The 27,168-nt window shown below is 45.8% G+C and overlaps 1 protein-coding gene and 1 pseudogene across 1 annotated transcript in view; both read left to right on the forward strand.

Moving 5' to 3' along the window:
- Positions 1–27,168, forward strand: part of SPOCK1 (SPARC (osteonectin), cwcv and kazal like domains proteoglycan 1) — a 516,896-nt gene that overhangs the window by 334,156 nt on the left and 155,572 nt on the right. The window contains exon 4 of the mRNA XM_019424249.2: positions 22,580–22,694. Within this exon, the coding sequence (XP_019279794.1) occupies positions 22,580–22,694 (115 nt within the window). The remainder of the gene's footprint in view (positions 1–22,579; positions 22,695–27,168) is intronic.
- LOC109252103 (elongation factor 2-like) lies at positions 13,109–14,552 on the forward strand (annotated as a pseudogene).

Genomic DNA, 27,168 nt, shown 5'->3' on the forward strand with positions numbered 1-27,168 from the left:
CTTATGCACGAATGCATGCATGCATGCCTGCCTGCCTCATGTGATTCCTGAGGTTGATATCCTTGGAGGTATCTTCCCAACTTGAAACTACCCCTTCTCTAGGAATATTTATCTCTATCAAAAAAAAAAAAAAAAAAAAAAAGAAGAAGAAGAAGAGGAAGAAAGTCCCATGGGTAAGCTCCTGGTGGCCATGCTTTTTTTCTGAGACCAGAACCCTTACTTCAGGCCCTAGATGATGGGGTCCAGGTGGACACCTGATTCCAGCTGGATCAGATTCTGGACTAAGAATTTGGTCTTAGGACTGAGAGGCATGCCAGTGTTTTCATGCACCTGTTAATCTGAGAGGTGGTGCCACCATCTTTCCCCCTGGGAAGCCTGGAGATGCCCCCAAAAGGTGGTGGTTTGCTCTCCTGAATGAGACCCTGGGTATACTGGTCACCGACACCCTGTGGACCAGGTTATCACATGGCCCCCCTGTGAAGGATGAGGTTTGCTTAGGGGTCTTCTCATTGCCCAGCCTGTCCTCTCTCCATTGGCCCTCCTTTCTCCCAGCATCCTCAGGACTCCTGCCCTTTTATGGCACAGACAACATCCCCTGCCCGCTGACTTTCCCAGGGTGTTCTGTGTAAATCTCACTACCCACACTCCAGAGGTATGGGCAATATTGTTCATGACCCCAAGGGACAGCTTTCTCTGGGCTGCGATGTTGAGGAGGTTCTGTTGACCCATCACTCTGAGTGGTGGCTCAGTGTATTAACTGGCTTAACTGATATGTGGCTGCATTTCAACCGACAGGGACCGTTCACTGCCTTCGAAGTGTGGTTTCCAACCTCAGACCCCTGTGACATTCTCTCGATGGCATGAATTTGCCTAAGAGTTCTCTGGCACTAGAGTCGGACCCACGCATCATGGGAAGGATATCTATGGCTTGCAGAGGCTTCGGGAGCTGGAGTGTAAACCCGGGTTGGAAGTGGGGCTAAGGGAGCACCAGGGAGCTAGGCAGCAGCAGACACAGTCTAGTAGTGACCCCCTGTTCTCTCTGCCCTGGGACCTCTCCTTCAGGATGCAGTTGCAGGAAGGGTGGTGGGATTGAATACACAAGGGCAGGAAGGGGAAGAGTCACCTGACGCCCATCACCCATGTCTTTTTAGTGGGAGTTGGGCAATCTGAACCACTGTCCCACCTAGCCTTTGCACAATGGGGAGACAGAATGAGTACAGGGAAATGGGGTGCTGCTACAAGGGGACTGAAGGATTCAAGGTGAACATCCACTCTGGGTCCTTCAGATCACAAAAAATGTGTGTAAGAATTTGGATGCAGGTTTTAGACCCTCTGAAGGTTGTTCACAGACTCCTGGTTAACATTCCTTTTCATTCAAAGGAATTTGTTCATTCACATCATTTCCAATGCTAGTGCCCAGGGAATGGGGTTTCTGTGGGCTGGGATATGTCAAAAGGATGTTAGTTGCAGACCAAGTGATTAGCAGGAACCTGTACACATCGGGAAGGTATGTAGGAGGTGTCCTCCCCTGCCCTTGGGCATGACTCAGGAGGGTGAAAGCCTAGGCTGGTGAAAACATTAGTGGGGAGGAGGTCCCTTTGCTACTGTTCCACCTGCTCCTATCCCACAGTCACCTCTGTGGCTCTGGCCACAGTAAGATTGATGTTCAGCACAGTCAAGACTCTTAAGAAAAAAAAAGCAGAGTAAAGCCTGTTAAGAGGGGAAAATTCTCCAGGGCAGAGGATTGCTAAATTAATTATGCAGATGTGAAAATTCAAAGGAAGAATAATTAGACAGCCTGTTAAAGCTTAAAAAAAAAAAAAGTTGTTGGCCAAACACTGAAATACTGTGGACTGGTAACTGCTTTTAAACCCAAGTAAACGAACCCTTCTGGAACATTCTACCCCACTTGTTTGGGGAGTCTTGGCTAAGTGAATGAAGTATCGAATGTGAACGGTGTAGTTCTTTATTTTGTGAAGAAAAGATAAATTCTTATGAGCTGTGGGTGGAATGAATACCAGTGCCTTCAGGGTCAGGCAGGCCCTGAATGTAGGAGAGAAGGAAAAAGAGAAAGAGGAAAGCAAAATAGAGCGTAAAGGGGACACAGGCGATGCTGGGGTAAAGGAGGCAGCCATGCGGGAATGAAAGCCCAAGTGTGGCCACATCTTCCAATTAAAAATAATCCACAAATGTATACTGGATTTTTATATGATGTGCTCTCACTCATTACTGCTAGTGCCTTACTCAAAACTGTAACAGCCCTGTGTGGGCTGGCAAAAGCACACTTGTGGGGTGTTCGGGTGATCTTGACGATAAAATAAGCGTGATGGAAACACCTTCCTCGTGGGGTTGCTTATGGATTCCACGAGATCAGAGTGGCACATACCTGATGGCTCTCACGAGCCTGTCACTGACACAAGCATGGGGACTGGCCTATCTTATTTAGCACCCAAAATGATGCATGCCACAGAGTAGGACTCAGTGAGGGTCTTTGATCAATAAATAGGGGAATTACTGGATGTTCAAAGGAAGAGAGTTTAGTCTATGGTAGTTTAATTTCTTTTCTTTTTTTTTTAAGTAGGCTCCACACACTCCGTGGAGCGCAAGTCAGGATTTGAACTCATGACCCTGAGATCCAGACCTGAGCTGACATCAGGAATTGGACAGTCAACTGGCTGAGCCACCCAGGAGCCCCTTCTACTGATTTCTGATTTCTTTTATTACTGTTATTACTGAAGTATAATTGGCATACAGTGTTATATTAGTTTTGGGGGCATAGTACAGTGATTTGACAATTCTATACATTACTCAATGCTCACCATGACAAGTGTAGTCACTATCTGTCACCATACACTGTCATTGCAGTATTATTGACTGTATTCCCTATGCTGTACTTTCATCTCTGCGACTTATTTATTTTCATCTCCATGACCTATTGATTTCCATTTTGAAATCCAAAGGGGAGGAGGTTGGTTGCTAAGGAGATGTGTTCCCATAAGGAATTGTCCCCTAGGAGAGAACTCTGTCAGCTCTTGGTGAGGAAGGGATGGGCCAAGAGGTAGTTATGACCCTGGAAGCGTGCGGTAACAGGCGCCCTCTGAGCAAGGCAGACCATGGCCAGCTCGTCACTTCAGTTTTGCAGCAACACCTGCCGATAGTTGTGCTACAGCCCCTCCCCATGTCTCAGGATGCAGAGCACTTGTCCTGCCCTGTGAATATACCCCTCAGGTCCCCTTCTTTCTCCCTGTTTGGATTCCTACGGCACCTCTGAAGCTTTGTCATATTCTGTCTGTTCAGGCCATTGCCTGAAACAGGAGTGAACTTCGTCGGAAATGTTGTCAACTGGCAACTTAGAAATGGGTTAAAAATTGGCCGCTTCATCAGTCTTTGTTCACCATCCTGGGTCTGGTCATGGCTTCCAATGAGGCGGAGTTTTCTTGAGGGAGGGAGACGCCCCACGGGTCTGCCTTTGTGCCTGTGGCTTTGAATCGGCATCTAGGGCCACTTGCCCTTGTTGATTGGACAGGCCAACAAAGAGACCAGACAGGGTTTCTGTTGGTCAGAGAAAGGAACACATCAGGGAGATTTGTTGCCCGTTTAAAAAACGATTGGGCATGAAATGGATACTGTTTGGATTACACAGAAACAGCCCCTCATTAGCTGTTTCAGAATCACAAAAGGCTTGATGGCTGCTCTAATCCCAGCCAGTGGGGTGATGTGGGGTCAACAGTCTCTGTTACACATTTGCATAGGGATGGGGTATTGGCAGAAAAAGGAACCTCCTGTATTCCATTTTTTTTTCTTCTCCTTGCACCCTGTTGTGTACATTTATAAGTTACCAGGTATCAGGTTTCAGCTCAATCTCCCTGAGTGGGGTGGGGGTGGAGTGGAGCATACTGGGGGGCGGCCACAGAGGCTGCGTATAGCAGACTCCCTGGAGGGGCTACAGTGGAGGGCAGGGCCGACCTGGCAATAGATGTGGCTTCCTGGAGTCTCCTGGGAAATAGACATGGGAAGCAAGATGGTTTCCAGGCTGTATTTTGGTATAAAGATGACCTGGGACAGAAATCTGGAGAAGAAAAAAAAGTTCAGTTTGGACTGGTGGATCTGAAAGGAATGTTTAAGGAAAATCATGGGGGAAAGAGTTGAAACTAACATTGATTGAGGACTTGCCAGTGTCAGTGTTCAGCATTTGACATATTGCCTCATTCACACTTGCCAACCATCGTGTAAGAGGGATGCCACTACTCTCCTTTATGGCTCAGAGAGGCTGCATAACTTGCCTGAGGTCACACAGCACCCAAGGAGCTAAGCTCCGATGAGCAACTGGAACTGGCTGTGGTGCAAAATTCATGTTCATTTAACCTTACCATATAACTCATATACGCATACTGGGGATTTGCCTATGTGAGCAAAAGGTGGTATCCAGTAAGTCTGAGATGTCGGTTCTCTCTGGCTTATTCATCTTTAGTTTTGGCAGCTGGAGCAATGACTTGTCAAGACCCCTGTGTTGAAGCAGAGTGCTGGGCCTGTTCTGGCAAGGCCGTGGTCACAAGGGTGAGTCCAGGTCCAGAGCGAGGCCAACAGGTGATTGCTGGTGCAACTCATTTAAACCTCAACCTGTCTCAGACATCTCTGTGCTCACTGCTCTGAGGATGCATGGCTGAGGCTTGGCTTTCTAAAGTTAAGTCCTGATTCTGTCCGACTGGTGTGTTCTTAGAAAAGTCATGTGATCTCTCGGGACCTGTGTCTTTATCTAACATTCCAGGATCTTCTCCTGCCTTGGAGCCTTTGCTGTCCCTTTTCTGCATTATTCCTCACCTGATCTTCTAAAGTCTGGCTCCTTCTTGTCAGACCATGGCTTAATGTCACCTCCTCTGAGAGGTCTTCTCTGACTACCTAATCCAATGTGGCCTTCAGGAGCTTGCTACTGCTCACTCTTTTAAAATATTTGCTTAGCTCTTATTACTACCTGTTGTTTGTTCCTCACATCCCTTCTTTCATTTCCTCTTGCCTTTCCTTCCCTTCATCTTCCCCTATCCATTGCCCTTGTCCTTCCCTTCCCTTCATCTTCCCCTATCCATTGCCCTTGTCCTTCCCTTCATCTTCCCCTATCCATTGCCCTTGTCCTTCCCTTCCCTTCCCTTCCCTTCCCTTCCCTTCCCTTCCCTTCCCTTCCCTTCCCGTCCCGTCCCGTCCCGTCCCGTCCCGTCCCGTCCCATCCCATCCTTGTACTAGAATGTCAGTTCCTTAAGGGCAAGGACTTGGGTCTTACCCATCTCTGAATGCCCAGAGCTTATAATAGTACTTGGCATGTAAATGTAGTTTCATGAAAGTTTGCTGAACTGATGGGTTAAAGTCTTCCCTATGTTAAATATGAACATGTTGGTCTGAAGGCAGATGCTCCAGGGACTCTTTGAGCTATGAGTCTTTGTGACCTAGAAATTCCAGCTTACAAGATTCATCCAGATACTCTTTTCAAAGACGGTTTATTCAGCATTAACTAAGCATGCCCCTTATAGCAGACACATGCCAGAGAACTTGGGGTTCAGAAATGATGAGCCTAGGGTGGCTGGGTGACTCAAGTGTTGAAACGTCCAACTCTTGATTTCTGCTCAGGTCATGGTCTCACAGTTCAAAGGATCGAGCCCCGCATTGGGCTCTGTGTGCTTGGGATTCTCACTCTCTCTTTCCATCCTCCATTCTCTATCTCTCTCCCTCTTCCTCTTCCCCTCCCTCCCTCCCTCCCTCCCTCCCTCCCTCCCTCCCTCCCTCTCTCTCTCTCTCTCCCCCACCAAACAAAGAAATAACCATAAAAAAAAAAAAGAAATGGTGAGCTGGACTTTGTTCCTAGCCTCACAGAGCAAGATAGTTACTCTGTTACTGAGCCCTGTGATATTCCAGATGCTGCTTAGGTGATGGGGCATGCAGTAGTGAGGATAGCCACTTTCTGTGGTCTCCTGAAACTTCTACTTGATTACAACATACTTAGAGTCATAACTCATGTTTGTCATGTACTAGTTGCATGATCTTTGACTAGTTTAATTTTTCCCCTTTATTTGTCAAGTGGAGATAATATTGGTGTCATGAGACACCTCTAAGAATTGAATGGTTCTCTGTATTGGACACTGCAGTCTAGACTCTAGAGGCTTGAAAGCAAGCAAAGAGTTGGAAAATTTGTGAATTGTCCAGTGTAGCTGAAGGCATGGTAAACCTTGGAGGATAAGGAGAATACAGTCTGAGAATATGAGCCAAATTCTAGAAGGGAGGTTTGAGGCCATATTTCACCTATAAGTAAAATCATACAGTGTTTGTCATTCTCTGAATTATTTCACATAGTGTAATACTGTCTGGGTCTATCCATGTTGATGCAAATGGCAAGATTTAATTCCTTTTTATGACTGAGTAATATTCCACTGTGTGTGTGTGTGTGTGTGTGTGTGCGCGCGCGCGCGTGTGCGCACATGTGTGTGTACACACACTGTCTCTTCTTTATCCTTTAATCCATATGTCACTACTCAAGTTGTTTCCAAATTTTGGCTATTAGAAATACTGCAGTTAACATAGGGTTACATATATCTTTTAAAATTATTGTTTTTATTTTCTTTGGATAATTACCCAGAAGTAGAAATGCTGGATCGTGTAGTAATTCCATTTTGAATTTTTTGAGGAACCTCCATACTGTTTTTCATAGTGGCTGCACCAGTTTACATTCCCACTGACAGTACATGAGGGTTTCCTTTTCTCCACAGCCTTGCCAACACTTATTTTTCATTTGTTTTGATACTATCTATTATGACAGGTATAAGCTCATAACTCATTGTGGTTTTGATTTGCATTTCTCTGAGCCTCTTTTCATGTGCCTCTTGGCCATCTGTATGTCGTCTTCAGAAAAATGTCCATGCAGGTCCTCTGCCTATTTTTTTAATTGAGTTGACTGAGAGCTAAAATCTTTTTTAGGGGCGCCTGGGTGGCTCAGTCAGCTAAGCATCTGACTCTTGATTTGAGCTCAGGTCATGATCTCATGGTTCATGAGATGGAGCTCCATGGCTTGGGATCCTCTCTGCCCCTCCCTCCTCAAAATAAGTAAACATTAAAATAAATAAATAAATAAAATAAATACATAAAATTCTTTTTTAAAAAAATATAAAGTTTAGAATCCACAAATTTAACAAAAATGAGAACATCATTTTCACTTCTTAGTGAAAGAAGCATTGCAGCCATTACAGTATCCAAAGATGATTATCTCCCTGCTCTGTTTTACCTGCTGGGTATTCAGTATTTATTGCTAAAGAATGAAAATGAGAGATTTTACTCCTTGTGTTTATTCCATGTTTGTCTTAGCAAACCTCATGGGTGCTTTCTCATTATTTATTGTTGCATTTGTCTTCCATGTGCAGTTAAGACCTGATTTATATTTTACATTAGCACTACAGGCTTTATTTTAGAGTAATGGAAGGGAGGTGATCAGCCATTGAGGGGCACATTGATAAAGAGACACGCAGGAAAGAGAGCCGTTGTGGGCAAGGTTGGGACTGTCAATTGATTACCTGATGGATGCACATGGAAAAGTATTTTAGCAATGATTGAATAAGGTGGGACCCCCCCAAAAAACAAAGCAACAAGAGTAAACAAGACTTAAATGATACAGATTTACTGAATCCTTCAATGGGAGATGCAACTGCTCTTCTCTCAGTTTGAAGTGCTTTCTAATAGCTTAGATGGTGCCCAAAGAAATCCCTGATCCCATCAGCACTAACTTTGTCATGACTGCTTCAATGTTATCAGTTAAGGAATAGAATTTAATAGCCTTGGGAACCATCCCAAGGACTCAGAAATGAGTCTGCCCTAATTGCAGAAAGAAAGGACTTGGAAATACATAGTCTCCACTTACCCATTTATAAATCTGGAGCCAAGTGTTTCTAAAAAATTAACAGTGGGAGGAATGAAAGTAATAAAAGCTTTAATTTTGATAGTCATACCTAGGGAGCCACAAATACTTTGTAACTCATTTGTAAACCTCACCCACTGGTTAGCACATTAAAGGTCTCAAAAAAGCTTTGGATTATGCAGGGTCACTTCTCTGAAAAGCCCTGGGGCCTCTCACCAGTGGGACTGAGCTCCCTGGGAACAGATGGCATGGGAAGTCTGTTCCAGGGGGTGTGGGATGCAGTTTTGAATAACTAGCTTCAACGGGTCCTGCAAGAATGAGTGATTTGCTTATGCAAGTTCTTTATATGGACTTTTACTGCTATTGATTTTCCATCTTGGATATCAGTACCCTGGAGAGCTCTCCACTTCATTCTTAAGACCCTTTAAACTTGGTAAACACTTTCAACACTTCTGAAACTTTTCTATCAAAGAGCCTCTAAGGGCAAGCTACAACATACATCTTTCTTGAGGTTCAGGGGACAGAACCTACTGCCAGCACATACATCTTTGGAGTGTCTTTATACAAATGTATATGAATTTTGTATTCTGTTCTGTAGTAGACCAGTGATGGCCTTAATATTTTAACAGTTTTAAATTACTCACCACCTCATAAAATAGGTGCCGCAGGGAGATTAACTGTAGATTTGCATTCTCCTTGGCCCATTATAGTCTGAGATGGAAAACCTAGGTTAGATTTGTAAAACAGGAAAAGAGATTTGGTAGATACATGTGGTGTGGGACTATTTTGCCTTCTTCCACTGATTTCTGGACTTGTCAAGGGAGGTGGCAGTGAATGAGCACCATGATACATCACCAGAGCTCTGGACTTAAGTTCTGCTTCTGAGGATGCCACATTACGGAAGTAACCACTTCATCTGAGGCTCGTAGAGGTCATTTGAACAAATTGTCTCCAATTTGGGGCAGGGTTTCCCTGCAGACTTTATTTTTCTGTTTTCAGTTAACATCTTTCCCTGCCAAGCTTCATAAGACAGGGTGGAAGCAGTCAAATGGACAGCCTCTGGCTAAGGATCAGAAGGCACTAACCTTGTACATGAAGCCTGCCTTGCTGAACCCTGCCTGCCCATTTATACCTAGCACACCTCATGTTGACAACCTCCCTGACACAAGCCATTGTCTGCTTGGATCAACAGTGTTTGTCACATACTCCTTAATCATTATTTTTCTCCCCTAGCATTTTATCAATGGTGCCTGAATGTAGGCCTTAGGATATTAAGACTCATAGTCTATGACTCTGTAATAGAGACTTTTCAAAGCCCATAGTACCTTCTCTCAAAACAAACAAAACAAAATAAAGACTATAACTATGACTGTGTAAGTTTGTTGACAAGGCTTTGTTGTTTGTTCTTAGTGCACATAATTTAGAGGGGAAAAAAAGGTTTTTATTCTTCATTCCCAGACTTTATAATCTCCAAGATGAGACAAGGCAGAACACAGCTCTACTAGAGATATGTGAACTCCTTAGTTGTCGTATGGTGGTTTCAGCAGTGGTGTAGATCTGGTTAATCAGTGAAAGCTTTCTGGATAAAGTAGACCCTGAGCTTTATGTTTAAAGAGAAATGTTAAAGTTGCTTCTTGTACAAATGAGTCTAACATTTGAAATGGAAAGGGATGAATAGCACTGTAGCTCCGAGATCTTTTTTTTAATTTGATTTGATTTGATTTACTTTGCATCATGGTAAGTATACTCTTTAATTCGCATCACTCATTTTACCTTGCCCTTTCCCCCTCCCTTCTGTTAACTATCAGTTTGTTCTCTAGAGCTAAGAGAATATTTCTTGGTTTATTTGGTTTTATTTCTTGGTTTATTATTATTATTCTCTCTTTTTTATTTTGCTCATTTATTTTGTTTCTTAAATTCCACATGTGAGTGAGATCATATGGTATTTGTCTTTCTTTGACTGACTTATTTCACTTAGCATTATACTCTCTAGCTTTATCCACATTGTTGCAAATGGCAAGATTTCATTCTTTTTTATGGATGAATAATATTCCTGTGTGTGTATATATACATCTTTATCCATTCACCTATAAAATTAATAGAATTTAATTTTAATAGAATTTTAATAGGATACTTGGGCTGCTTCCATAGTTTGGATTTCATAAGTAATGCTACTATAAACTAGGAAAGCAGGTATCCCTTTGAATTAGTGTTTTTGTATTTTGGGGGTAAATACCTAGTAGTATGTTCACTGGGTCATAGAGTAGTTCTATTTTTAATTTTTTAAGGAAACTTCATACTGTTTTCCACAATGACTGTACCAGTTTGCCTTCCCAGCAATAGTGCAAGAGGGTTCTTTTTTCTCACATCCTCACCAACACTTACTGTTTCTTGTGTTTTTGATTTTAGCCATTCTCATGGCTGTAAGATGATACCTCATTGTGGTTTTGATTTGCATTTGCCTGATGATGAGTTATTTTGAGTATCTTTTCATATGTCTGTTGGCCATTTGGATGTCTTTTTTGGAGAAATGTCTATTCATGTCTTCTGCCCATGTTTTAACTGTTCTGGTATCTTGAATCTCTAAAATGTCTAGGGTTCCTTGCCTTTTGCATATATCCACTTTCTGTATTTGAAGAGCAAGCTAAAAGAGTGGTGAAGATGATTACTGAACACACCCTATGTGCCAGGCTCTGTGCTGGGCAACTTTCATGCGTTGTGTCTTCAGTTACTCACAATATCCGAGTGAAGTAGATCTCTTTGTCTGCATTTGAATCCTGAAGAGTGAGTGACCCATCTGGACCACAAAGGCAGGAAGTGGCACAATTGTGCTTTTTGTACACCTTCACCTCTCTGATCCAAACCTGTGGGTTCTCTTCTTCTAGACACACTGGTTTAATTATTTATTGGAAATTCATGGAGTTTCTTTATTTCCCCATTTTTACATGGTCAACTACTAGGACTGCTGAATAGTGACAGAGTCGTGCTCATCAGCACAAAGGAGTTCATTCTTTATGAAAAGCTACATGTTTTACAGGAATTTTAATTGTATTAAAGTGAAGTACAGGTATAAAACATAGACTTGCTGAGCTATACCCCTCTTTTAACTCTGCCTTTTTCATGGAGGTGTTTGATTTTTATTGTGCTTTTTGTGTCCTCTTATTTTCCTAGGTTATAGAACTGGTCTTACGTATCTTCAGTAATTCTGTTGCCTTTGTTCATAAGTGTCTTAGGAATAATTCCTCCCAATTACCATGAAGTAGAACTCGAGTACCTTTACTGTTATAACACTTTAATGAATTCTGGCCATTTTGATGGATGGGAAGGTTAAGACTTCTCTTTGGATGGTCTCTTGTACCCCTATTGAGAACAAAGGCCATTGTCAGGTCCTACTGTTTGTGCTGCTCCATCTGATCCCATGTTGCCACCAGACCTCATGCACCTCCTGGTCAGTGATGTGGACCATAGATAGGCTTCACAGAATCCCTGAGAGAAGGAACCACAAGCCTCACTGGGTCCATGTTGTTTTTTAAGTCAGAGAGAAAGTTAAGTTGACTGGGCATGAGCATCACCTTGAAAAGAAACTTTGACCTTCATATTCATTATAAAAGTAATATACACTTACTCAAATGTCCAGCAATCTGGCTTTGACTTCTGAATAGTACAATATTTTCTTCACAGTATTAATTTCTTCTTGTGGATCCTTTGGGCGACATGATTCTTGGGGGCGGTGGACAGGGATGTTCAACATGCTGCTTCTTGGCACTGTATTTGTTACCTTTCTCCTCATCATAAGCTGCTCATGAGTGGCCTGGTGGCTCTGAGCATCAGATTTGGTGTGAGAGTACTCTAGATTGAAGTCCAGATTTACCAACTATGTGACCACAGACAAGTTAGTTACTTACCATCTCTGTGTCAGTTTCCTCATTGGTTAATTAGAATAGTAGTACATTATTCTATATATAGTTGGTAAGTGTCATTGTCGCCACTGTCAGCCCCTCAACTGGATGATGCATTATGTAATAAAATGCTCCCTCTTTCCTTTTCTTTCCACGTAGTTAATACTACCCCCCTCCCTTTTATCCTCCTGTCTCCCTATCCCACTTTTACAAGGAAATCAGTTTCTTGGCAGAAACGTGGAGTGAGGGTCCTTTGTTTACCATCCCAGAACAACTGGGAAACTGAGGCAGGTATGGGATGATAGCTTTGAGAAAGTGGGATTGCCTGGCCTGGTTAATATACTTTTGTGGCTTGTGATTTTATGGGGCATATTTCCACTGCTGCTGTAGACTTCCCTTAATACATTCTTTTTTAATGATCAGGACTTGTAAATTAGACAAGTAGGACTTAGCAGTTGTTGCTCATAATGTCTTGTTTTGCCCATGAGCTGAAAGGCAAAGCTCTTTCCAGTCACTGCCTGTGTAGTTCCAGCCAGGCCCAGGGTTTCTCTTATAACTCAGAAGCAAATTCCAAATTCTCTTAGGGCTGGACACTTGCTCTTGCTCTGGACAATAGTCATGACTTCATTGTTTCCCCCGCTGCAGGCAAGATTCTCTAAGAAGCAAGAGAAGGTTACTTTTTGCAGGTGAGGTTTCTAGACCAGTGTATACAGACATTAGGTGTGGTGTTGGCCTGACGGCATAGGGTGTCTGAATTCATTCACAGGTCTTTGCAGGGATAGTCCCAGGAGGGAGAGGATAGTAGAGAAATGGAAGGTTCTGGTGTGTAAGTGGGTGGAGGCTAGGACTTTGTGGGCAGAAGGACTTCTCAAGGTCAGCAGGATAGCAAAGGGAAAGGTCCTTCCTTGAGAAGCAGACCTAGTTTGAGTACTAGTTTTGCCGTTTATTAGTTGTCTGGTGTTTGGAAGTTACTTTGCCATTGCAAATATTTTAACTTGCTTCCTTACTTAATTTGTTATAAATATCTACCTGTGTTAGTACACACTGATCTACTTCCTCTTTTATAACAGCTGGACAAGATTTCATGAATGGATGTCTTGTAATTAAGGTAACAGTTTCCTTATAGATGGTGTTATGGACTGAATGTTTTATATGTTGAACTCTTAACTCTCAGTGTCCTGTATTGGAGATTGGGCATCTAAAGAGGTAACCAAGGTTAAATGAAGTCCTCAGGGTAGGGCCCTATTCCTGTAAGATAGTATATAAGAAGAGACATCTCATGGGGTGTGTGTGTGTGTGTGTGTGTGTGTATAAAAATATGTATATATGGTCTCCGGGTGACGATTCAGCCATGGGCATTAAAAGCTGTGACCCCAAAGGCCCACTTATGATGTACATTTCCAAGATGGTGCCAACCTCTGACAAAGGTTGGTTCTACGCCTTCGGCCGCGTATTCTCGGGGCTGGTGTCCACTGGTCTCAAGGTCAGGATCATGGGGCCCAACTACACACCTGGGAAGAAGGAGGACCTGTACCTGAAGCCCATCCAGAGAACAATCCTAAAGATGGGCCATTATGTGGAGCCCATTGAAGATGTGCTTTGTGGGAACACTGTGGGCCTGGTGGGCATGGACCAGTTCCTGGTGAAGAATGGCACGATCACCACCTTTGAGCATGCCCACAACATGCGGGTGATGAAGTTCAGTGTTAGCCCCGTTGTCCGGATTGCCGTGGAGGCCAAGAATCCAGCCTACCTTCTCAAGCTAGCGGAGGGCCTGAATGCCTGGCCAAGTTGGACCCCACAGTGCAGGGCATCATTGAGGAGTCAAGGGAGCACATCATCGCAGGGGCTGGCGACCTGTAACTGGAGATCTGTCTGAAGGACCTGGAGGAGGACCACGCGTGCATTCCCATCAAGAAATCCAACCCCGTGGTGTCTTACCGGAATACAGTCAGTGAGGAGTCGAGTGTGCTCTGCATGTCCAAGTCCCAAAATAGGCACAACCGACTGTGCATGAAGGTGTGGCCCTTCCCCGATGGCCTGGCCAAGGACATCGACAAGGGCGAAGTGTCCATCCGCCAAGAACTCAAGCAGCAGGTCCGCTATCTGGCCGAGAAGTATGAGTGGGATGTGGCAGAAGCCCACAAGATCTGATGCTTTGGGCCTGACGCCAGCCCCAGTGTCCTCACCGATATCACCAAGGATGTGCAGTGCCTCAACGAGATCAAGGACAGTATGGTAGCTGGCTTCCAGTGGGCCACCAAAGAGGAAGCCCTGTGCAAGGAAAACGTGGGGTGTGTGCTTCGATGTCCCTGATGTGACCTTGCATGCGGATGCCAGATCATCCCCACTGGCTGGCGCTGTCTCTGTGCCAGTGTGCTGACCACCCAGTCCTGTCTCATGGAGCCTATCTACCTTGTGGATATTCAGTGTCCAGAACAAGTGGCTAGTGGCATCTATAGTGTCCTGAACAGGAAGCATGGTCACGTCTTTGAGGAGTCCCAGCCGGCCCCCCCGCCATGTTTGTCGTGGAGGCCTACCTGCCTGTGAACGAGTCCTTCAGGTTCACTGCTGACCTGAGGTCCAACCCTGGTGGCCAGGCCTTCTCCCAGTGCGTCTTTGACCACTGGCAGACCCTGCCTGGGGATCTCTTCAACCACACCAGCCACCCCAGCCAGGTGATGGCCGAAACACGCAAGGGCCTGAAGGAAGGAATCCCAGCCCTGGACAACTTCCTGGACAAATAGTAGGCTGCCCTCCCTGCAGTCCACTGCCCTGGGTGGGACTCAGCACAGCCCTTGCACTCGGCTGACAATCGACCACAGCAAGCCCTCGCATTCTCCATGACACCTCGAGACTGTCCCCAGTGATGCTCCACCTGATGGGTTCTGGGGCCCACTCTGTGCCATCACTCAATGTGAACACTTGCTGCCATTTCTTTCGATATTTATTTCAAGATATCAGAGGCAACAGAAATGCCCTGGCAACAGGGACTTATTTAGCCGGTGGGGGTGGGGGAGGCAGGATGGGACACTCAACAGTTTTGTTTTGTTTTTTTTCCATTTCAGAAACTCAAATGTCAACAACAACAACAAAAAGGCATTAAGAGGTTTATTTGGGTAAATAGTCTGTGGTGGATTTTCCCCCAGAAAGGGGGAAGGAACAAGCAGGTAGACCTTTCTCTTTGGGAAGAAGCTAAAAGGCAGGAAACTTTGTGCAGCATCACCGTGAACACCCCCAGCTGTATTAGTGCCATTGGAATAATAAGTGTGATATGGTGGTGAAAAAAAAAATCAGGGTGCTCCCCACCTGCAGGCAGGAGGCAACACCCTATCTGCTACCATCAGCCTCTTCCAGAGCCTAGTGCCCCGCCCTGCCCTGTCTAGCCCAGCCATACCCTGCTCTGCCCCATGTGGGGATGCTTTGCTCAGGGATGAGCCGGCAGGGCTGCCCCAGCCTCCCTGGTAAGCAGAGACTCTGGAAACATCTGGGGACCTGTTTTCTGGCTGTGTGATCCCAGGGGTGCCCATGGGCCTCTTGGGTGTCTGAGCAGAAGGGCATGGGAGGGAGGGCCACACCCCTGCAGTCCTGCTCTGCTGGTTTAGCGGGCAGCTGCCTACCCCACCCCACCCCGCACCGAGGGCTCCAGAGTCGGCAGATTAAGCATTTTATGAATTGTATTTTAAATACATGTTTTAGAGGTGCCTGGGTGGCTGAGTAGGTTGAGCGTCCGACTTCGGCTCAGGTCATGATCTTGCAGTCTGAGTTCCAGCCCTGAGTCAGTCTCTGTGCTGACAGCTCAGAGCCTGGAGCCTGCGGGAGATTCTGTGTCTCCCTCTCTCTCTGCCCCTCCCCGCACATGGTCTCTGTCTCTCTCTGTCAAAAATAAATGAACATTAAAAAAAATTTTAAATACATGTTTTAAACTTGAAAAAAAATCTTGCCGTTTGCAACAACACGGATGGAACTAGAGTGTATTATGCTAAGTGAAATAAGTCAGTCAGAGAAAGACAAATATATGATTTTACTCATATTTGGAATTTAAGAAATAAAACAGATGAACATACGGGAAGGGAAGCAAAAATAAGATAAAAAACAGGAAGACAAACCATAAGAGACTCTTGAATACAGAGAACAAAAGTGAGGGCCCCTGGAGGGTTGTTGGGTGGATGGATGGACCAAATGGGTGATGGGCATTAAGGAAGGCACTTGAGATGAACACTGCTTGTTGTATGTAAGTGATGAATCACTAAATTCTTTTCCTGAAATCATTATTACACTATATGTTAACTAATGTGGATTTAAGTAAAAAAGTAAATAAAATCTTTTTTTAAAAAAGGTATGCAGAATAAAAAGAGACATCACAGAGCTTACTGGCTTGCTGTGTGTATACACTGAGAAAAAGCCTTCTCACATAGTGAGAAGGTGGCCATCTACAAGCCAGCAAGAGAGCTCTCAAAGAAATCGGCCATGGTGGCAACGTGATCTCAGATTTCCATCCTCCAAAACTGTGAGAAATAACAGTCTGTTGTCCAAGTCACCCAGTGTCTAGTATTTTGTTTCGGTAGCCCAAGCCGGGTAGAGTAGATGGACATTCAACTTGTTGATAATTTCCTCTTACTGTAGACTATCGAGATGTACATTTTTTGCCTTATATGTTAACTTGCTGGCTTGTAGGATGTTTCTTTTTTCTTTTCTTTCCTTTTAATATTAAAGTTTTCATATATACCCAAAAGTTGATGGAATGATAAAATAAACTCCTCTATACCCATCTACCTGTATTTAACAGTTGTTAGCATTTAGGGACATGGCTGAATAATTGCCCATTACCAGTTTATACAACTTAGCCTCCATACACACACACACACACACACACACACACACACACACACACACAGTGTAAGAGAGAGGATGCTTTTAGTTATAACACAGAAAGAAAAGAGTTCTTAGGTCCTCTGTTTGAAGGGAAAAGAAAATGTCTCTTCTCAGGAGGGGTTCCTTAGGTAAGATGCACCTTTTTATCATCTATTCCTCTGTCCTTATCTGTCTGTGTCCCCATCCACTCCCATTCCCTCCCCCCCCTTCCTAGGGCATACATGTTCAGCTGTCTGTGTCACTCAACTGCCTGTCTTATTCAGACACATGGCCATTGGGCCCCTTTGTTCAGCCTCCCATGAACACATCCAGTACCTCGATTGGAAAGCTGAAAATGGTGACAGAGCTTTTCCAAACTGTCATTCTTCTCTGTTTCCAGCAGAATTCTGTGGGCAGCATCTTCTGTTTTGTATTCTGTGTGGCTCTGTCGTCAGCTAGTAAACAAGCCCCTCCAGAGGTTGGGAGAGGGGGGAGCAAGATGCATGCCCAGGTTACCATGGGGACAGACAAGCTGTAATAAATGTTTGGGATCTTAGCTTGACGAGGTTTTAGCAGTTTGGAGTAATTTCTTTGTCATTCATCCATTAAGTCACTGCTAATGAATCACTGGGAGTGTCTGCTCTTCAGATGAACCTCAGTTGAGCATGATTCAGGCAGAGAGCAGTCTTCAAAACAACAAGAAGACAGAAAACATTCATTAATTTGTCAACTTTTTGTAGGTTGAGCGGCCTCTTGTCTCTGGACATTCCCTGGAGTCACCAGAGTGGACCACAAGTTCACATGACTGTTGTAGATGATGTCTTTGCTTGTCAGACTCACTGGGTAGGCTTCTTGCCTCCCAGAATCCTGCATGGCTCAGTGTCCCCAGAGGTTCTGCAAAGGGAGAAAGGGGAGCTCTAAGAGCCAACCACAGAGACCTCCACCCTGATATCCCTCTTCTTTGGAGGGTGAGAGTGTGCAGCTTGTCTGTTCTTATCAAAGTGCCACTTACCCTGAAAAAGGTATATAAAGGGTTCTCTCTCCCTATAGCTTCTCCACTAACTTCAGCATGGGAGGATGTGCCAAAGGTCACCAGGTTCTGCCATGTTTGCCAACACTGTAGGATTTGGAGACCATGATCCCTTAAAGGCCCTTCATGGTGCTGCTGCCACTCTGTCCACTTTTCCCACATACCACCCCTGCTCCAACCTGCAGTGGCCCCAACAAATGCTTTAGTTCCCCCAAACTTGCCTTGATTCCTCTGGGAAGGGAGCTGCTTCTGAGCTGGAATGTTTTCTTCACCCTATTACCTGCCTTAAACCCATTTTCCATAGATACCTGTCTGTCAAGGAGCTCTCCCTACCCCCTGAAAGGCTGGGCAAGGTACCCACATCTCCCCTAACACACTGAACTTGCCCTTCTGTTGTCTGTCATCCGTATTGAGCTGTGAGCCCCTGGAGGGTAGGAATGTCTTCACGTTCACTCTGGAGATGCCGGCCTCTAGCCTGCACAGAACAGAAGCTCTACAGGTGTTAAGGGAATAAACCCAAGTGTGTGTCAGTCCCCTAGGCGCCTCTCAGGGACTCTGGGGCCAACCCACAAAATGGAACATTCCCTCATCTCCGCATCTCTGAGGGGGTAGCCTGTTCTGCTCTCACAGGAATTACAACCCTTTGCCAGTGAGCTTATGGGATATGCCCACTGACAGCAAAAAGGCTTGATTCTGGATTTTAAAATCAATGTAGCTAATTAAAAAGTAACTCAAACCGGAAAACAAGTTTAGAAACAATTAAGATAATTAAAATATCACTACCTTAATTGAGACCAAGCAGTGAGCTTAAAAAATAAAATTAATGAAATAAAAATTACACGAAGCCTGTAATTAACTTGCTTTGGAAGTCAGTGTTTTTCAGCTTAACAAATCTCTCTTTAAATTAATTTGTCCCTGTTCTTTTTTTCTTTGAAAATGGTTTTTGTAAAAATTAGTCAACAAATTACTTGGACATGTGTCTTGTGCCACTGGACACTTGATTGGTCTTGGGAAATGGGCAGAGAGAGGGAATTAACCTCCTGTGGGCACCTGCTCTGTGCCAGGTATGCTGTCCCGGAGAAGTCCTGCGGGTGCCCTGAGAGAAGCAGTGGAGGGCACGCAGGGCTCTGCCATCCTGTGGGGATCGCTGCATCCTGTCACTCAGCCTGTGCGTGGAGAGAGAGAGAGACTCAGGGCACAGGCTCCAGAAATCATTAGCCCTTGACAAGGAAGCTTCTGGGCCTGCTCCCAGTTATCACGAACACTCAGCTCTCTCCCTACCTCCTCACCTGCACTCTTTCTCTGCACCTTATTAAAGGGCCTCTCAAATGCTGCTTATTATTCTGATCTGTTATCGTTCCCTTTAGAAAGTGGAGCCACACAGCCCTGTCCAATGCGGGTGTCAGCTTCTTTCCAGAGTATTGCTGTGAGCCTTGGGGCTGCTTAGAAAAGCTCGCTTGGGAGACGGCGTTTAAAGGGAAATGACACACTCCTTGTACCATCCTCATCCCCTTTCCATCTCAGTGTGGCTGTTTTTCGGAAACAAAATGCCCCTTGGTGATTAAATGAATGCTGGCAGCTTGATTTATTACTGTTTTGTTGTGCTATGAAGTTCATTTACTCAAAATAATCTGCATCCCTGTCTGAAGTATTCAGACCCTGGTAATTAATTTTTAGTAGACTTGATTTCTGTATGCAAATTGTTAGGTATGTATATGGAGTTAAGTGACTCATTTTCGTTTATTAGTATTTTTTCGTTGGATTTCTTTGTAAAGAAATGCTGGCTTCAAGAATTGGAAGGGGGGCGGTCCGTAGTAGTTAGCCTAATGGTAGTGTCACACATGGAAAGGCTACAGAAAGAAAACTGACCAGGACACTGGTCTGTTGACTTAGCTGGAGGGTTGCCGCATTCAGAGGGAGAGCGCAGAGGGCACAGTTCCCCGGAGCTGGGCACCTCCCCTTCTCGGGAAGCCCTGGGGCTGTGTGAGGTCCATGGGGGCAGTCCTGCATGGCCTGACCTGGGAAGCACCAGATTCTCTCACTGCCCCCTTCCTTTTACCCCTTGGCTTTCTTTATGCCCCAGGAACTCCCAAGAACATGGTGCCTGTGGGCTCCATACTTGGTGTGAGGTGGACCCCGCAGTCAACCCTTCAGAGGAGATCCTAGGTGATTGTTTTGCTGCTGGCCTATGAATGTGAAGAGTTTGCATTCTGGAGTCGATGGGCCAAGTGTCAGATACCCTCCGCACCTCTCATCGGTGACTCCCCTTTAAGACCTTCATTTGTAAAACGGGCACATTAACAGCAGCCACCTCCTTGGGTGGTTTTGAGATTAAATATGATAATCCAGTTATAGGGCTTAGTTCATTGCATGTCTGAAACAGTGGGTGTTAGCTCTTCTTGTTTTTATGAAGACTTATGACTCATTCTGGGGACCAGATGCACAAAAAATTAGCAAACACCTATGAGGTACTTAACATACATTAAGTTGGCTTTAAGGACTTACAAATATTAGCTCCTTTAACCCTCAAGATAACCAAACCAAGAGCAGGTGGTATAACCCTCACCATATAGAGGAGGCAGCTGAGGTATGAGTAAGCCGTATTCACACTCGAAAACACCGGGTCTGGAGTCTGCTCTTGCAAACTATGCTCGGCTGACTTACTTCCTTCAAGATTGTACTGCCTGTCGACGGACATTGGTGTTTGTGCAGTTGGCTGCAAAAACAAAAAGAACCTCAAATTTGGCCACGAAGCTGGTCATGGAGTACTTCAGATTTGGATACCCACCCTCCTAGGGCAGCCTGTTAGTTTCCATCTCTGTGATACACTCCCATGAAAATCCCAAGGGCTCTGTAGCACTTAGCACCAATCAGGGAAGCACCTAGGCTGGCACCTTGGCTGGGGCTGCCTGTGGTCTGGTCCCCAAGTTCCTTGAGATCCCCGATGTCTCCCCTCATCCTGTGGTGGCTGGGCGTGTGAGAAGGAGCAGTGGAGGATTGCCACGGTCCGTCATTAGCAGTCATCTGGTAATCGTTCTTCAGGTTGGCTGCATTTTGCATGAGCCTGGGAAGGCAAGTCACAGTTGGCTGGACAGCCACCCTGGGGTTGGGAGTGGGAGACACTGCACGAGGAAAGAGCCAGTGGTCTGAGGCCATCCCCAGGACTGGGAGCCTTCCACCTGGGACCAGAAACTCCTGTTGTGAGTTTCTGGAAGGCCTAGGCTTGAAGGACTCCGGAAGCGGACACAAGCCTTGCTGCCATTGCTTCCCAGATGCAGCCCTCAGCTGAAGAGTTCAAAGTGAATGCCCTGTCGCTGGGGCTCGAATCAGCTTCTTTTATTCTTCCTGCACCTCGTTTCCCTCTGCTAAGCTTCAGGCAGCCGGGCGATCCCTTGGGGCGTAGGCTCTGTCAGATGACTCCCCTGGGACCAGGACCTGGGTCTTGTTGCTGGCCTGACTGGCCTAAAAATGCACCCTGCCTTGTGTTTATAGCGGCTGGTGCTGCTGCAGCGGACGGAGCTGCCCTGAACTGTTCAAGCAGCAGAAACGCCTCCGGATGTTGTGTGTTCAGGTCCCTTGAGAAACTCCCAGCTGCTGTCTGAGGAAAATGGTGTGGAGGTTCTGGGCCTGGGCGGGCTGAGAGGAACCGCGACTTCTCTAAGTGCAGGGGTCTCGTGGTGGCCGGGGGACCCGGCAGCTGTGGGCACAATGGCGTTTCTCATGGCAGTTTTGCTGTCCCTGCTCAGGATGCCAGTTTGTTTAAGCAAATGTTTGCGTGGGGAGGACACGGGGAGGCCTCGCCTCCACGGGCTGAGGAGAAAGTTATGAAGGATTTACTGCCTAATAGGCCTAGGCCTGGAGCTGGGAGACAGCACAATTGCTTTTGCTTTGCGGAGAATTCCCTGCGGCCTCTTCGCTGCCGTAATGAGCGTGCGCACCTCGGTGTGTGGGGCGCTGATTAGCCCGGGGCCCGCCGCTCAGCCTGTTCTGGAAAACTGTGCAGTTTTGGAACCACTGTTTTGGGAGACCCTTTCTGGAGTGCCTTGGTCGACTCCACATCCCTTCTCCACACACCGCCCCCCACCCCTCGCCCCTCGCCATCATTACCACCCACAAGCCACACTTACTGATTGGATCAAGTGCCCTGTGATGGTCCACCCATGGCAGTCTAGACTGCCTTTTGTAACTTCGCTTTCCCAAACTCTGCCCATCCTTCTGGATCCAGTTCACATATTAATGCTTCATTAATCCTTGCCCCAGAAATTGATCTCTGTTTTTCTCTGGAGCTCCGTTATCATTTTATATGCCCGTCATGGCCCTTATCTCATTCTGCCTCGCACAATAAATATTTATGTGTAAGCTTTTTCCCTTCCTTATTATGTTGGAACTTTGCATGGCGCAAAATGGTTTTGGGCCTCCTGAAGCTCTTTCCAAAATTTAACATGGGCTTATTGATGCACACAGTCCGTGTCGATTGAACTGGAGCCAAAAAAACTCTGTCCTCAAGGACTTTCTACGTGGTAGGAAATAAGTAAAGGTAGGCATGGATGAAGTCATAAAAAGCAATTGCAGACAGATAACCAAAGAGGGAAAAGGAGCTCTTGGTCCTTGGAGTATGTAAGATTCTAAAGGATTTTAAAAGTAATTCCTGCCCGACATGGAGATGCTGAAACTCCCCAAAGCACAAAGGAATCAGTATCCTGATGCTGAAGCAGAACATGTGCAGTAGACACAGAATTCCCCTCGGTTTGGGTATTCATTCCAATCCCCATCAGCCTAAGAAAACCGCCCAGAGTGCAAACACATGGTCTGTTTATTTCCCATTTGTTTATTTGAGTTGAAAGAGAAACTAAATTTCCTTAGAAGTCCTCACCCCCACCCCTCTTCTTGCTCTTTTTGCCTCAGCCCTGGACCCATCGAAAGACCCCTGCCTGAAGGTGAAGTGCAGCCCTCACAAAGTGTGTGTGACCCAGGACTACCAGACTGCCCTGTGTGTCAGCCGCAAACACCTTCTCCCCAGGTAAGGCCGGGGGCCGGGAAGCGCGCTCCGACTGACAGATCTGGGGGTACCCAATCTCAGAGTGGGGGACAGTAAGGGGGGAAGGAAAGCAGGCGTTTCTATCGCCATTTTGTAGGGTATTTGGTGCCTCCAGTCATCCTGGGGTATGCATCTCAATTCTCCAACACAGATTTGCAAAAAATTTTAATACCTGCATTTATTTTAAATCAACTTTAACTCTGAGCCCTCATCTGAGCAGATGCACGGAAAATCCCTTCTTTGTCATTGTGGGGGCCATTCCTCATTCAGGAATGACCCCAGAGATCCCAGAAGCTTAGAGCTAAGAAAACAGGTTCTGAATCATTAGTCTCTTGCTTGTCACTGACATTGTCAGTGTTATAATCCTTTGAGGTTCCTCGGAGTCTGAGGGTTGTCTGCTTTCATGCCCAGATATATGGGCCGTGGGCATCTTCGCCAGTCGGGGCGCCCTAGTTTGGGGTTCTTCCTCCTCAGCACCACCACACCACCATTTCTACTGAGAACACGCCTTGCTGTTTTCTCAGGGTATAGTACTTGATCACCTTCTTCCCCAGCACGGAGGGAGGTCTCCTCACTCTTCTTTAAGATCTTTAAAGCTTTGCCTTTTTACCCTCAACCTCTCCCAGCTTTCTCCATCCAGTGGGAGAAAGCTTTTATAGAGGGCAGAAAGAGCCTTTGAATTCAGTCTCCTTGGTGGGCCTTCAGTCCTACAAAAATACTCGGAGCAAGAACCAGCATGTGCCCATGCATGAACGTATGTGCGTGTACACACACACACACACACACACACACACACACACACGGTGTTCTTTAACAGTGGGGTTGGGTTGGTGGTGATGGGAGAAAGGCATTTGCAGGGCCTGTTCTCCCTTCTTTCTGTACTGCTGTGCAATGGAGAGGTAGGTGTTCAGTCCATGGGCACTGGAGTCACCACACCTGTTTTGGACTTGGCAACGTGCTCTGCCATCCACCTGTGCTGGGCCATGACCTCAAGCAAAGGATGCAGCCTTTCTGGGACTCGATTCCCACTGAAGTGCATCTCCTGTGGCTTCTGCTCATTAGCTCCGTTTCGACCATGGGACCATGCCGGATGGGTCCTTTCCCTTCCTGCAGTTCTTGAAGTCTGAGCAATGCTGGTCCCATTGGCTGCTCCTTTTGCAAAGTGTTTTAATTTCCCTCCATTCCCTAAGTGGTTTCCTCCTAAACTGCCTGGGAAGCTCCATCATGGTCCAGCAGAGAAACTCCCTGGAGCAGAGCCCTCAACATCCCTGCCTCTGCAAACCTGGTCCCTACAGCTACAGATCCAGCCTGGTGGTCACCTAAAAACAGTAACCCTTTGTCTCCATAAGACTGAGATGCAAGATATAATGTGTTTTACTCTTTGCTCCAGACTGGAGTATTCTCCCTGGAAGTAAAGATAGATCTCACTCCCAAACCCTAGCACACACCATGCATGCATTGTGCTCAGCACCACATCCGTGAATTCTTCCTGCCCTTTTGTCAAGCTGGGATTTATTTTTGTCTCCACTCTAGAAATGAGGGGAGTGAGACAGAGCAGCATTAGTAATTGGCTTATACATCTAGGAAGTGGCAGCCATGTTTCAAACCCTGGACCGTCCGGCTCCAAAACTCCTGTTTTCTGTTACTACCGTGTGCCGGCTTCTCCCTTCATCCTGTCCTTGTCTCTCCATTCATTCACTGTCATTTAACAGAACGATACCGAGCACCTACAATGTGCCAGGCTTGTGTTACACACTGAAGCTACATATTTTCCTACCCTCAAGGAAAATTAAGTTCACTGTGGAGTGGGATGTAAAAAAAAAAAAAAAAAATTGTTGTCACTAGAAGTTTTCCAGGCAGACATATTCTGAGAAAACTATCCTAGAGTTTCCTGCTGCACATGATTTCTTCCTTCTCTGAAGGTTGTAAGAGGGGGGCCTCTTTTGCTGCAAATAGCTAAATACCCTTTTTGAGATAATGCTCTAGATTTTAAGCATCTGGTTGTATGTGTGTGTATATGGATGTGCAACATGGATAGACCATTGCCTGTTTCCTCCTGGAATAGAGCCCCTCTGAAAGTGCCGGACAGGAGATGGTCAGCATTAAGCTCAAATCTGTGCAAGATGGAGGCTGCAACCATATTGGTATTCAGGCCTATCCAGGTGTAGGTTGTGTGTGTCTGGGTGTGCCTTGTTTCTTTGTTGGGAACACCACCACTTGTTTGCTTGTGTGGAAAGCATAATCCTCATCTCCCTCGTATTCTGGTGGCCACAGGATTACAATGACTAAGCGCATGGATTTGGGAATGAGACCAACCAGGGTTCCTTTCCCAGGCTGGCTACTACCTTGCTCTGTGACCTTGGCATGTACTTTACCTTTCAGAATTTGTGCTTCATCGTCTGTAAAATGGATTTAATGAAAATACTTACCCATTCCTCTTTCCTGTTTATTGGGGTGCATCCTCTCATGATTGTTTTTTTATTAATGTTCATTTATTTATTTTGTGAGATAGAGAGTGCGCATGCATGCAGGAGGGGCAGAGAAGGGGAGAGAGAGAGAATACCAAGCAGGCCCTGCACTGTCAGTGCCCAAGAGCCCAATGCGGGGCTCAAACTCACGGACCAAACCTTGATATCATGACCTGAGCAGAAATCAGTACTCGGACTCTTAACCCTTTGACTGACTGAGCCACCCAGGCGCCGCCCACTAGTGATTCTTAAAGAGACCTTATGGGTAGCAATTGTTGCTAATCCTTGCAGGGGCTCTTTTGTGCGTGTCCTTGTGTGAGAGTTCAGTGACGCGCACTTGTCTAAGGCATATAGTCTAGTGTCACATAATGATGGCTGGTCTGCCACTTGCTAAAACAATTACGATGATGGTTATTATGTCATTCGTTTTGGAAGGTCAGCCAGGAAACCCCACAGTTGCATGTTTCTAAGAAGAAGGTAGCCCCCTCCAGATGCCTGGCTTCTTCCTCTGGTGACTCTGCCTGCTTGTCCTTCCTTCTCGGGGAAGCCGTGAGGTTTAGCATGAGGATTACAGTGTCATTTCTGCCGCCCTCTTTGTGATTCACAGCAGGTAAGGGCTAAGAAGATGGCTGCATTCCTGATGATAGGGACCTTTTGTTCACTGGAAAAACAGCCCAAAGAGGAGGCTGTGATTGAGGCAGCGCACCCACTCCCTTATCCGGATTTGGGAGGTGGTCTGAGCCAGGAAGGCTCTGCAGTGGTGTTCACTGCCGTTGTGGGTCCAACCTCCCCACCTCCCTCCCACAGACTGAATACCTCGGCCTGCCGTATCAGTCGAGCACATACCTCTTCTTGGGGTCTTGGACACCTTCCCAGATGAAACATCTGTCCTGCCACATTGTACTTCAGGGGTCCCCTCTGACCAAGGAGACAGTGTTGACGACTCTATTTATTCATCAATCAGGGAAGTAATCTTTCTCTCTGAGAAACATCTGTAGACAATCCCATCAGCCAGTCTGGCCTCTGCAGCAGCTCAAGAGGCAAATCCCACCTGCCAGATCGTCAGCACTACACACACATGGAGAGGCGGCTGGGCCAGCCTCAGGCTGATTACGAGGCTGCACACTTAGGCTGTCTTGTCACATGGATTGAGACAGAGGACAGTGAGCGCATCAGTGAGAGAATTTCATTAGCTTTCCTTGCCCATTGAGATGGAGTGAGTGGAGAAGCTGTTTGACGTACGCACATTTGTGACCACTGAACATCTGGGCAGACGGGCGAGAATTCTGGTGGGGTGCCACGTGGGGTCTCCCTTTGCTGGAATTCTCCTTTATTAGGGTAGTATTTACATTTGGGTTTGCATCTGGTTTCATCTAGAGGCTTCAGGTAATCTCACATTCTCTTTGGAGAATTCTGCTTGGAAGTTCTTTGCTTCATCTTTTCTTGTGTCGAGCCACCGTGAGTGGGCTCGGGAGCGGGTGAATTCTCGGTAGTGTTGTTCACCTTTCAGGTTTTCTGAAGGGGCCATTTAAGTGCCACAGAGCACTGTGAAGCCTTCCTGGGATCGGGAAGCCATCTCTTAAATGATTTTTTTAAATATCTGCATTAATTTTTAATATGATGATATTCGATGCTTATTACAGGAGACACTAACAATACAGAAGAGTAAAAAGAAACAAGAAATAGGCAATGTTCACATCAGTTAAAAACAGTAATTAAACATCCCAGCACATTTCCATCCATTCTTTTTTCTAGTCCTAGGTTTTATCTGTTGGTTCATTTTTGTTAAAACTTGGTCATCACGTCATGCTTACCCTATATAGAAAAATTTGTATTAGGCTTTCTTCAGTTGATTTTTATAAGTGAGTATTTTATGATATGACAAATCTTTGTAGATACAATTTTTAAAAAACTTTGATGTTTATTTTTGAGAGACAGAGACAGAGCATGAATGGGGGAGTGTCAGAGAGAGACGCACACACAGAATC

This window comes from Panthera pardus, unplaced genomic scaffold, assembly GCF_024362965.1.
Source record: "Panthera pardus isolate Hobbes unplaced genomic scaffold, ASM2436296v1 HiC_scaffold_2, whole genome shotgun sequence".
Lineage (NCBI taxonomy): Eukaryota > Metazoa > Chordata > Mammalia > Carnivora > Felidae > Panthera > Panthera pardus.